The sequence below is a fragment of the Hyperolius riggenbachi genome, chromosome 8, assembly GCF_040937935.1.
Source record: "Hyperolius riggenbachi isolate aHypRig1 chromosome 8, aHypRig1.pri, whole genome shotgun sequence".
NCBI lineage: Eukaryota > Metazoa > Chordata > Amphibia > Anura > Hyperoliidae > Hyperolius > Hyperolius riggenbachi.
Window position 1 is genome coordinate 179812006 of NC_090653.1, and position 13687 is coordinate 179825692.

The 13687-nt window shown below is 44.6% G+C and overlaps 1 protein-coding gene across 1 annotated transcript in view; it reads right to left on the reverse strand.

Annotated features, from left to right (window-relative positions):
- Positions 1-7751: 7751 nt before the first annotated feature.
- LOC137528401 (ADP-ribosylation factor-like protein 13B) overlaps positions 7752-13687 on the reverse strand; it is a 2482321-nt gene continuing 2476385 nt past the window's right edge. Inside the window, exon 10 of the mRNA XM_068249693.1 lies at positions 7752-9058. Within this exon, the coding sequence (XP_068105794.1) occupies positions 8988-9058 (71 nt within the window). The 3' untranslated portion in view covers positions 7752-8987. The remainder of the gene's footprint in view (positions 9059-13687) is intronic.

A 13687-nucleotide genomic window follows, 5' to 3' on the forward strand; every position in this document is an offset into this window, starting at 1 on the left:
GTTGATGACCAAGGACCTCACACCTCAGATTAGGAATTCTGTATATCATTTGTGTTATTCTCTAGACCAGTTCCAGGGTGTTGATGATCACGGACCTCACACCCCAGATTAGGAATACTGTATATTATCTGTGTTATTCTTCAGACTAGTTCCAGGGTGTTGATGACTATGGAGCTCACACCCAAGACTAGGAATTAGCTTTACCATCCTGTGATATCTTTAGACTAGTTCCAGGGTGTTGATGATCAGGGAGCTTACAGCTTTAGACTAGACAATTGTTGATTATTTGTTATGACCTTCTGCTTTCTTATTTTTTTTATTTTCTTATTCATCCTGTTAAAATGCATTTACAGTAAAGTACCTCTTAGCAAAATGTACCACCCAAAGAAAGTGTAACGATCGGTGTAACACAGAGAGGATCTGATTACCGGTGATCTGCAGTATCACCGAGAATACAGATATATACCAGATTATTGATGATCTGCAGTATCACCGATAATCAGATATATCTCTAACCTCTGGACACCTGAGTAATATGAGTGTTCCAGTCTGTCTTGTCTTGGACGTTTGCGGTCACTTAAACAGTGACTAGTAAGCAAATGTTCATTCTGTTACCTGTCCTGACCTTCTGTGTTGTGGTTTATGAGCTCAGCGCTACCTTGCGCTGAGCCACTTCAGTGGAAGGATTGTTTGTGGCTATTCAGATCTACGCCTGCTCTGTGCGCTACATCTCCTGTTGGAGCCAGTCCTCTCCTCCACTAAACTGGGGATATCCTGGTCCCTTGTGCTAGTGTGTGTACCTCCTCCTCGTCAGGAAATACGCTACGTACTGACTGTGGAGGATATACCACCAAGCGTAACAGGTATTTTTAGGAGGGTGGAATGTAAATAGTAATTTTTTTAATGTAAATATGTGTTGTTTTTTAAATGTAGATGTAGTTTTACTATGTGGCCCCAAGATGGCAATGATGAGTTTGTTTACATTACGCCACTCTAAGCGTAATATGTACGTATAGAGGGACGTAGGGGGGACGTAAGAGGCAGAAAGAGCGAAAGCATCCGAGAGAAGCCATCGCTTTTTCTGCCGTGGAAAAGGATCAATGATCGGGCACCATGTCCCGATTCATTGATTGCCTGGCCCGGGAGCGCGCGTGCACGCACACGATCGGCAGCGGGAGCGGACATATATTATATGTCTAAAAAGCCAAAGTAGTTAAATCAGCTCATCTCAAGAATTGTCTTGTGAGTTTTATGTAAGTCAGAAATTCAGTTTACATGTTGTGAGGATCCGCTCGGCTGCCTGCGCAGGCAGGCAGCTTTTTGACCACTGTTCAGGTCTGCATTCTGCAGGTCTCTGGAAGAGAGACCTTATGTCAGTTTTGCATTTGCTGCTGAGGAATTGCATACGTTTGTCATGCAGATTGCCTAGCCACATCCTTTGTAGGCTTGCTCTATAAATACCATGTGATATCACAGACCTGGGCTGGTCATAAGGATTAGTCCTGTGAAACACTCCTGGAGTGTCAGCCTTGCTCTTTGTTTAAAGATTAGCTTAAAGTAATTCCTGGGACTGCACTAGGCAGGTTCCCTAGTGCAGTTAGGATTGCATATCTATTTTGTTTGTCTGTTGCGATTGTCCTGTCCTGTCCCAGCGGTGGTCGACAGGAAGTCGTTCTGATCTTTGTTCTTGGAGTATAGCTGGAGCAGCGGTTGCTACCAGCTATCTCATCTGATCTGTCTTGTCTGGATCGCACTCGCCTTGCCCTAGTGCTGTGGATCCGTCTGATCTCCATCTCTCTTGCTGTACTTGGATCGCACTTGCTCTGGCGGAAAGAGCAGTGGATCCAGCTCGCTCTGTTTCTATACTTGGATCGCACTCGCTCTGGCGGAAAGAGCAGTGGATCGTATCTCTCACTTATTCCTGTTTTCGTGTATCTGTCTTGTCTGCTACGAACGCTTGCTGGAGGCTCGGTGAGGTAACCGTTAAGCAAGCGCTCGCGTCCTCTGTTTCATGTTTGTCTGTCGGTGGTTAGTTAGGTGTGATTGTCTCTGTTGTGCTTAACACGCGGAGAGCGCGCATAAACGCGTGCACTGTTGCAAATGAGTGCGGTGTTCGCGTTTAGTTAGCGTTTGTTATTTTCTTTATCTTCTCATTGTATGATTTGCTGTGCCTTTGCTACTCTCGTGCTCTGCCTTGCTGTAGCCTTGTGTTACCTCTGGCAATCGCCTCTCTCGCGATTGAGTTCCTGCTTCATATCTGCTGTTGTGTGTGCACCGTCGCGGGTTGGCGACTAGATTGGGGCACATACATACATTCTATCCCTGTGCTCATTCTCTTTCGCAATCGTTTCTCTTGCGATTGCATTCTCACTTGGTTTCCTCTGTTGTGTGTCCACCGTCGCAGGTTGGCGGCTAGATTGGTGGACATACATTCCTCATCTGTGCTTATTCGGTCTTGTGTCGCTGTTAGCAATCGCCATCTCTGGCGATTGCCTTCTCACTTTATCTTTCTGGTTGTGTGTTCATCGTCGCAGGGTGGCGACTAGATAGGTGGACACGCATACCCTCTGTCGCTTTGATCTCTCTCTTTCAGGGTTATCTTGCCCCGCGTTTCTTCCCTTCGTACAATTCCTGTCTGGCGTCTGTGGCAGGGCAGAGGATCTGTTCCTCTGCACTCCACAGCTTCACCTGCCGACAGGAATTTCCCTCTACAGGTGCATTGCACCTTTTGCTGGGTTCCCTCAAATTATACGCTTGTGGAGGATTTCCGCAGTGTCAGCGCACGTCTTGTGCGCTGATCACGGAGAGAATTCCACAACCGTTACACATGTGTTCTGATATATTCTGGTATTTATTTATATTAAATTATTTTATTAAATTGATGTCCATGATTTTAACTTTTGTACCGGTATCTTGAGAAATACTCGAATTTGAACTCAGAGTTTGGTGTATGGTATAAGAAGACTCCTCCCTTCTTTATAGGAGCCTTAAAGTTTTGATTTTATATACTTCCAGTTATAGCAGATATAACCATTTCATAATTCGCCTGACAAGTGGCACTGCTAGCTGCCTAAGAAGAGTTTCCAATTAGCTGATGAGTGACTGATGGGCCTCTCTGTTATTTAAAAGCTTATGGGGTGCTGGGAATTGTTGCTCCACCTGACTGGTCCCTGCACCAATAAAGCACTGGCCCCGTCCAATGCACATTGCCTGGAATAACATTTTGCTGCTAGAGTGCTGATGCTTGGGTGTGTTTTTGGACTGCTATTGTGTGGTGGCATAGCTTGATGTCATTTTGGATTGCTGCCTCTATTGACCTTGTTTCTTTTTTGTGACTGACTTTCTCTGCCTGGCCTTTTGTATGTGTCTTCTGGCTGGTTCCTGGCTTAGAGGTTGTCTAAATCTTATGCTGGGAATACATGATGCGTATCTGCTGCTCGATTCTGCGCTTGATCGATTTTGCAGCTCGATTCTCCTCTCGATTCTCTTATCTTTCGCTCGTTTTTCTTATCTTTTTACATTCACTTCTATCTGTAATCGAGCGGCAAAATGATTGAACGGGAGATCGGACATATCGAAAATTATCTATCGAACCATCTATCGGCGGCAGAAATGAACCGTGTATTCCCAGCATTAGATTGCTATTCATCTGACCTCCTGTGTTTGACCTCTGGTTTCTTTTTTGGACTTTGTCTCTGTTTGGCTCTAGAGTGTTTTTTCCTCTGCCTTGCATGATTAAGTCCAGGGGACAACCGAAGTTTGGTAGAGGTTTCCAACCTCTATTCAAGTGGTAGCTTGTCTGTAGGTGAAGCTCAAGGTGGAGATTGTGCTACTGGATCTGAAATGCAGAGGTCTTTTCCGGCATAGGCATTCCAGGCCACTTCCTGGAGTGTTATTGGCCCTAGGGGGAGCCATGCCCCTGATTAAGCCCTGCCCCTGAACTAAGCCATGGCTTCTGAACTAAGAAATGCCCCCACAGGAGTTTGTGCCTCCTTCTGTCCCCCTATGCCCACCCTTTTTTTTTCTATCTTTTTTTAGCAAGATTTGTTTGGGGCTAGCATAAAATGGGCCCCTAGACTCTCCAGCCCATATGTACCTGCCTAAGTTGCCTTGATGATGATCCGGTTCTGTGTGCATCCCTCTGTGCCTCCCTCTGTCCCACTGTGCCTCCTTTTGTCCCTCTTTGTGCTGCCCTCTGTCCTGTTGTCCCACTTTCTGTTTCCATTCCCCTCCTGCGCTCCCCCAGTCCAGTGTGTAAAGGCAGAGTATAGCGCAGCAGAATCTGTGCTCTTACCCCTCTGGATTCCAGTGCTGTGTCTGTGTGACCATCCTGTCTATTTTATGCTCCCTCTAGTGCTGGCACCTCACTCTCCTCATGTAATGTGTAATCATGCTACATGCGGTAGGAGATGCTGGGAACTAGGAAAAGTGGTGAGTGGACAGGCAGAAGCACAGCACTGGATTTCAGTGGAGAGTTGAGAGCTCAGTTTCTGCTGCACTATACTCTGCTTTTACACACTAAGCTGGTGTAGTGCAGGAAGGGGGTGTGCAATGAAATGTGACAGGATTGGCAGGTTGTTTGTATTTCAGGGACTCCCTGTATTATGCATCCACCCTATACTGCCATGTTTTATATTCTCTAGTGTGTGAATGTGTTTTTTTTTTTTTTTGAGGGAGGAGGGGGTGACACAGGACTTCTTGCCTGGAGTGACAAAAAGGCTAGAAACACCCCTGCTTAAAGAAAACTGTTGATCACCTATGATCCATACAAGCAGGTTGCAGCACCTACAATAAAAATCTCTGGCGCTTCAAATTTCTGCCTACATGACATAGCGAGTACTAACTCCAAAGTCTAAGGCCCGGTTCACATTGGGGATTTTTAGCCAAACGGATCCAGTTTCTGCTTCAACGGATCGTAAAGGCTTGGTTCACAATGGTAAATGGATCTGTGAAAATGGATCTGATCATCAGTTGATCCGTTGGCACAGCAGTTGGCAGTTTGGGGGATGTGGAGATGCGAATCGGGCTGCCCCTGAGCTGGCGGGTTGGTGAGGGAGGATTAAAACTTACCCAGGCTTCCGTCTTCTTCATTGCAGCCGGGCGGTAGGGAGGGTCTCTTCCAGGTTTCTGGCTTCTTCTGCCTTGTATTGTGTCCCACATCGCGTCATATGACTACCACACTTCCTCCTTCCGGGTTAAAGGAGGAAGCATAGTCACGTGACACTAAGTGGGACGTAATACAAGGCAGAAGAAGACAGAAGCCTGGAAGAGGCCCTCCCTACTGCCAGGCTGCAATGAAGAAGACAGCAGCCTGGGTAAGTTTCAACCCTCCCTCACCCACCCGCCCACTCAGGGAGGGCCCGATTCACATCTCCACATCCCCCAAACCCCCACCCCCAGTGGATTTTGCCCTTAATGGTCCGTTTCTTCACTAGTGTGTAGAAATATTCCATTCTCTCATTGGCCCCAATGCAAGGCTTTATCTTTTGTTTTCAGAAAAATAGGTGCTGCAGCAAACTTGTTCAGCGGATCGTGCGAGCGGATCCGTTCAAACGTACACATGTGAACGGATCCATAGGTCACCATTGGATCCGTTTGCATCCATTACGTTTGTAACGCAAGTGTGAATTGGGCCTAATAGCATCAGTTTATGCAACAGAATTGCTAGAGATAGGTCGCTGCCAAAAATATTTGTGTGGAACAAAGGAATTCTGTGCCAAACTGAATACTTTTGTAAAGGTGCCCATACACTCGTCAGATTGGCAGAAGATAGATAAGAAATGCATCTGATGATCTATCTGATGCGTTTTTAGAACATTTTTTACCAGGATAGAATTCCAATAGATTTCAGTTTGAAATCTGTTGAAATTCGATCTGATGGCATTTTTTTGCCATCAGATTTCCATTAAGGCCAATGCAAACTGATAAGCAATCTCATCAGATCGACCTAAATTTTCCACCCTGCAAGTTCGATGGAAATCCATCGAAATCGATCGAAATCGGCCGTCGATCGGTCGATTGGCCAACCGATTTGCAACAGAAAATCGGCTGAGTGTATGGGCTGCTTTAGAATTCATTTGATTAGTTTAGATTTCTGTATTTTTGTTTAAAGTGAAACATGAAAATAAAAGAAAAAATTGATTCACCATTAGTTAAACTGCCACATTTGTGCATGGGTTTGTTTGATGGCAATGCAAACATAATTTACTAAGCAACATGGGAAACAAAACAAAAATATAATAATAAATGAAATACATTTTTTTCACATTTACGTAATCTGAATTTTGCAATAATTTTTGCTGCAAAAAGTGAAAATACATTTTCAGAAGTTAATATGCAAAGGCATATTAGGCGTATTTTCTGCCGAAGAAGACACTTTTTCTTTTTTCTGGGGAGAAAAAGTCTCTGCATCTTATACGGCTAAGGCAGGGAATACCCGACTTACGAACACCCGCCGATATGAACCGCGACCCGCCACATCAGGGATTCCTTGCTTGTATTCCTGCTCTGTCCTGCGCTTCCACAGTGTCCCCACTACCTTTCCCATGTCCCCGCTACATCCCCCATATCCACATTTACCTCCCTGTGTCACAACTTTCCTCCCCCGTGTCTCCGCTTCCCTCCCCGGTGTCCCCGCTATCTCCCCCCGTGTCCCTGCTCCCCAGTGCCCGGGATAGCCGACCTCTTCACTGCCGCACTTCTCACATTCATTTAAACAGGAACTTTAGCAGGGACACCGAGGACATAGCGTGGACTCAGGAGAGGTAGCAGGGGCACCTGGGGACAGGAGAGGGGGGGCAACTGAGGACAGGAGGGGGGCACCTGAGGACAGAAGTGGACACCTAGGAGGACAGAAGTGGACACCTAGGAGGACTGAAGGGGGACCTAGGGACAGAAGGGGACACCTTGGAGGAGAGAAGGGGGGGACCTGGGAACAGAAAGGGGGACACTTGGGGACAGAAAGGGACACCTGGGGACATCTGGGGGGATGCCTGGGGACAGAAGGGGACACAGGAGGATGCGTACGTACAAAAAGGGCGCCTGGACAAAAAGGGCGCGGGGTGTAAACGCTAATTAACAATTAATCTTTAATAGTGTTTATAAAAATAGTGTGCTATATTTCGTTTACAAATAATGTTTAACAAATTTATAAATCATTAAATAATGTTTATGAAATCGGCAATTGTGAAAACTTTAATCTTCCCTGTTTCAAAAGTGAAACTTATAATTACGTTTATTAAAATAACGATAATATATGATTAATTGTTATAATTGTATATTATTGTGAATAACCTTCATTTATGGTTTGCTCTTATAATAAAATCTGAAAATATTCTTTATAACGATGATATAAATATAACTACGTTCGTAATAAGTGTTGTAAAACATTAGTAAATATTACTAAAATTGTAGTAAAACTATACCTAAGCCTACTCTCACACAGAACCCTCCCTGTACCTATCCCTAACCCCTAGACCCCCCTGGTGGTGCCTAAACCTAAGACCTCCCTGGTGGTGCCTAAACCTAAGACCCCCCTGGTGGTGCCTAAACCTAAGACCCCCCTAGTGGTGCCTAAACCTAAGACCCCCCCTGGTGGTGCTTAAAACTAATCACCCCAAAGCCCTCCCTGTACCTATCCCTAACCCCTAGACCCCCTGGTGGTGCCTAAACCTAAGACCCCCCTGGTGGTGCCTAACCCTAAGACCCCCCTGGTGGTGCCTAAACCTAAGACCCCCCTGGTGGTGCCTAACCCTAAGACCCCCCTGGTGGTGCCTAAACCTAAGCCTCCCCTGGTGGTGCCTAAACCTAAGACCCCCCTGGTGGTGCCTAAACCTAAGACCCCCCTGGTGGTGCCTAAACCTAAGACCCCCATGGTGGTGCCTAAACCTAAGACCCCCCTGGTGGTGCCTAAACCTAACCACCCCCCTTAGTCATCGCTTTATTATGTGGATAATAATGTTTTACAAATTGTGACTCCAAAAAATATATTCCAATTTATATTACGTACTGATCGCTTTATTTTGTGAATAATGTTTTAAAAACAGTAAGGGATAAAACTTTAAATAATGTTTTAATTATTTAAATAAGATAAATATGTTTAGTATTTTCATAAACGTTAAATCGGCACGGGTGCATTTTATAAACGTAAATCACCACAAGCTCAGTTATAAATCATTAAACATATCCGGGCACCGTTTGTAAACTTTATTTAGCTCCGGGCGCCGTTTGTAAACTTTATTTAGCTCCAGCCCCCTTTTTTCCTGCTCGGCGCCCATTAAACGTTATTTATTATGAGAGTGAATGGCGGCGCCCTTTTTGTCCACTAGCTGCCTGCGCCCTTTTTTCCCAGCTCCCAGGAGGATACCAATTGGGGGAGAACATCTACAAGACGCTCCTGGAACATGGACACTTCAGGTTTAGTATATTTTTTTTTTCCCTGGTTTTTGCCCTCTAAACATGGGTGTGTCTATTCCGGGGTGTCTTATACGGCGAAAAATACACTATATGTAAGATAGACACATTTACCTATGTACATGTTGATCAGGCAAGCCTGGCAGAAAAAAACAATTGTCTTCACAACTTACAAGATTACTTTGCAGTCTAGCACATGCCATTACATTTCAGAATTTTGTGTATTTATAGTGTCTATTAATTGCCAGAAACATAAAGCTACAACTTTCCTTTCTGAAATTCAGTTTTGGGAATTCCATTTTCTATTGCAAGGGGGGCTGCCATTTGGATCAGGTATTCACAAAATCAGAATCATACTTACTAAGTTTTGATTGCATTGCAAATGAAGGGAAAATAGAAATGGATTCACTAAACACTTCCAGCTCACCCCTATTTGCCAATTACCATGCAACAAACAACTTTTTATTTTTCAATGTCTTTTTTTTCCCTACTAATCTATATGACTTTCATTGTACTCCTAATATATGAAAATTATATTCCTTGGAAAGCAGATAGTGCGCTTGAGTCGTTGGTTGCTATGGATCACTTCTTTCTCTGCTGTGTTTATGCTTCAGTTTTAAAGCATGCATAGCTCTTCGGTAAAGATCTGTAAGACAATATAAGTGAGTATACAATTAATATTGCATGGTATGATTGTACAGTAAAGTATTAAAATTTAATGTTTTTAAAATCTCCCTTCTGTTTAGTGCAAAAGGTTCAAAGAAAGGTATCCAGAGGTATGAGACATTAGTTTATAATTATAAAACTGTAATGTTAACCTTTGTATAGTGCTTTTCTCCTGCCAGATGTGCTTGAGAGCTGCAGCCACTAAGGGCATGCTCAGGAGGCCACCTTGGCATGGAGTGTTAGGGAGTCTTGCCCAAGAACTCCTTTCAGAATAGGTACTGGCTGCAGCCAGGCAAGATTCGATCCTTGGTCTCCTGTGTTAAAGATAGAGATGTTGCGAACCCTGGATTAGTCTTCGGGCAGGCAGTAGCCCTCCGGGATCCATGCCTCATTAATTTTGCTAAAGGTGAGTTACTGAACACTTTTTTGACCTAGGCTACTTCTCTTCTCACTGACAATGCCTCCAACTGCGCTGAAGGTCCTTTCTGACAGGACGCTTGAGGCAGGGCAAGCCAGAAGTTAATAATAATAATAATAATAATAATCCGAACATTTGTATAGCGCTTTTCTCCTGTCAGACTCAAAGCGCTCAAGAGCTGCAGCCACTGGGACGCGCTCAGGAGGCCACCCTGCAGTGTTAGGGAGTCTTGCCTTGAACTCCTTACTGAATAGGTACTTGACCTAGCCAGGATTCGAACCCTGGTCTCCCATGTCAACGGCGGAACCCTTAACCAGTACACTATCCAGCCACTTGGATGGCAAATTGTGACAGCTCTGGCCACAGCTCAAGCCTGCGCTGCTCAGAGTCAGAGCCCCATCATGTAGCCAGAGAGCTCTAGTATACAGCCAGAGAAAGCCCCAGTATACAGCCAGAGAGAGCCCCAGTACATAGACAAAGAGAGCTATAGAATACAGCCAGAGAGAGCACCAGTATATAGACAGAGAGAGCACCAGTATATATACAGAGAGAGCTCCAGTATATAGACAGAGAGAGCCCCAGTATATAGACAGAGAGAGCCCCAGTATATAGACAGAGAGAGCTCCAGTATATAGACAGAGAGAGCTCCAGTATATAGACAGAGAGAGCCCCAGTATATAGACAGAGAGAGCCCCAGTATATAGACAGAGAGAGCTGTAGAATACAGCCAGAGAGAGCACCAGTATATAGACAGAGAGAGCCCCAGTATATAGACAGAGAGAGCCCCAGTATATAGACATAGACAGCCATAGAATACAGCCAGAGAGAACCCCAGTATATAGATAGAGAGAGCCATAGAATATAGCCAGAGAGAGCCCCAGTAAATAGACAGAGAGCTATAGAATACAGCCAGAGAGCGCACCAGTATATAGACAGAGAGAGCCCCAGTATATAGACAGAGAGAGCCCCAGTATATAGACAGAGAGAGCCCCAGTATATAGACAGAGAGAGCCCCAGTATACAGCCAGAGAGAGCCCCAGTATATAGACAGAGACAGCCATAGAATATAGCCAGAGAGAGCCCCAGTAAATAGACAGAGAGAGCTATAGAATACAGCCAGAGAAAGCACCAGTATATAGACAGAGAGAGCCCCAGTATATAGACAGAGAGAGCACCAGTATATAGACAGAGAGAGCACCAGTATATAGACAGAGAGAGCCCCGGTATATAGACAGAGACAGCCATAGAATACAGCCAGAGAGAGCCCCAGTATATAGACAGAGAGAGCCCCAGTATATAGACAGAGAGAGCCCCAGTATATAGATAGAGGGAGCCATAGAATATAGCCAGAAAGAGCTCCAGTATACAGCCAGAGAGAGCCCCAGTATGTGGACAGAGAGAGCACCAGTATACAGCCAGAGAGAGACCCAATATATAGACAGAGAGAGCCCCAGTATATAAACAGAGAGAGCCATAGAATATAGCCAAAGAGAGCCCCAGTATATAGCCAGAGAGAGCCCCAGTATATAGCCAGAGAGAGCCCCAGTATATAGCCAGAGAGAGCCCCAGTATATAGCCAGAGAGAGCCCCAGTATACAGCCAGAGGGAGCCCCAGTATATAAACAGAGAGAGCCCCAGTATATAGACAGAGAGAGCCCCGGTATATAGACAGAGACAGCCATAGAATACAGCCAGAGAGAGCCCCAGTATATAGACAGAGAGAGCCCCAGTATATAGACAGAGACAGCCATAGAATACAGCCAGAGAGAGCCCCAGTATATACGTAGACAGAGAGAGCCCTAGTATATACGTAGACAGAGAGAGCCCCAGTATACAGCCAGAGAGAGCCCCAGTATACAGCCAGAGAGAGCCCCGGTATATAGACAGAGAGAGCGTGTAAGACTAAGGAAGCAGGAGGAAATAAATTATATATAAAAGTACAAATTTTATTAATGACCAAAATACAAACACATATATATGTAAATCTATTTAAAATTGACCAGAACACACAGGTGGGCCACCATGTCTAGGCCAGATGGAAAAATGTAGGGGATCCCCTAAAAAAATATTGATAGTGCGCAATCCATCAAATATCTTAATGCATTAAGATATTTGATGGATTGTGCACTATCAATATTTTTTTATCAATAGATTTACATATATATGTGTTTGTATTTTGGTCATTAATAAAATTTGTACTTTTATATATAATTTATTTCCTCCTGCTTCCTTAGTCTTACATTGATCATATTGAGAAGTCTCAGACTTGTGGAGGATTATCTGTGATAGGAATTTTTAGGACCCACTAAATAGACAGAGAGAGCCCCAGTATGCAGACAGAAAGCTTGCATTATTTAACTTTATCAGTTAGCCATTAAAAGGTATTACTTTTACAAGACTTTGTTTTTTTCTACCTACATATCCTATAATCACTAAAACCTTAACCTTAAGTACTAAAGAAAGAAAACACACAGGACTCCAGAAATTGGACTAAATTGGCTGTGGCGCTTTATTATTGGTTTAAAACACTTAACAGATTAGTATCAAAAGAAGAAGAGCTATTTAAGTTCAAATAAATTACATACCATTGACATATCCAGAATCAGAATCAGAATCTCTTTATTTCGCCAAGCACGGCTGGACCGTGCCCGGAATTGGATTTGGCACGGAGATTTGGCACAGTAAAAGTAACATGACATTGGTAAGACAACACAAGTTTACAGAGTCAGCAACATGTTACAGAAGGTAAAGAGTAGTACTAATGCACACTATAGCAAGAACAGTGATCAGGGCAGCAGCAACACGGTCAGATGACAGTCTGTAGGCGGCTATGGGGGGAAGGGTTTGTGGAGAGGGCAGAGTTCAAGAGTCTAACGGCCGTGGGGAAAAAAGTGTTCCTGCGTCTTGTAGTCCTGGATGAGATGGACCGGAACCTCTGGCCCGATTTGTGCCGGCTAAAGAGGCTGTGACCTGGGTGGGAGAGGTCGCCAGCGATTTTCATTGCTCTGGAGAGCAGTCTAGTGTTGTGGATGAGATCTAAGGGGGGTAGAGGTTTCCCAATTTTTCTCTCCGCTGAGCTGATGACCCTCTGAATTTTGTATCTGTCGCTGGCGGAGGAGCTAGCGTACCAGACCAGGATGGACGAGCAAAGGACCGACTCAATGGTGGCGGAGTAGAAGGATCTCAGAAGTTCCTGGGCCATGCCAAACTTCTTTAGTTGTCGTAGAAAGAAGAGTCTTTGCTGCGCCTTCTTCTGAGTTGAGATAGTGTTTGCCCTCCAGGTCAGGTCATCAGAGATGGTTGTGCCCAGGAGGCGGACACTAGATACCCTTGCAACTTCAGTTCCGTCAATATAGATTGGGGGTGGGTTAGTGGCATGTTTCCTGAAGTCAATGACCATCTCAACGGTTTTGGTTGTGTTTAGGACTAGCCTATTCTCTCTGCACCAATTGCAGACTCTGTCTACCTCCTGTCGGTAGGCCTGCTCATCGCCCTTACTGACCAGGCCAACAATTGTAGTGTCGTCCGCAAATGTGATGACTTTGACAGAGTTAACAGTGGAAGTGCAGTTGTTGGTGTAAAGAGAGAACAGGAATGGTGACAGGACACAGCCCTGGGGGGCTCCTATGTTGGTCACTCTGGGACTGGAGGTGATCTCGCCCAATTTGACAACCTGGGACCTGTTTGAGAGAAAGTCTGTAATCCAAAGGCGGAGAGTTGGGTGGACATTGAGTTCCGTGAGATCCATACTTAAGACATAAAATTCTTACCTTACCGCTAAAGCCCAGGCAATAAACACTAAAGTAAAATTATCCAAAGAAATCACCACTAGCCAGGCAACAAGCCAGGCACCCCACCAACGGCCCTCTCAATACAATTCTGGAGTCCTAAATTAAAGATGTCTAAACCAACATCAGAAAGATGGATCAAATCCTGTCTATATAGACCTTGACAACCACCCTCCAGGTCAATATGTCTAAATGAAAAAAAAACCTATTCTGGGCATAACATTTTCCAGACTGTGATTCAACCGCCTCCTCACTCTTTCTAATGGTGTATTTAACCAAAGCAATCTCGGAACCACCTCTGAAAATATAACTGTTGAAGAAGGTGAAAATGACTTAAAAGCACTTAAAGAATCCCTAATCTTAAAAAATAACTCTAAAGACTTATCAACCCCTATATCATTTC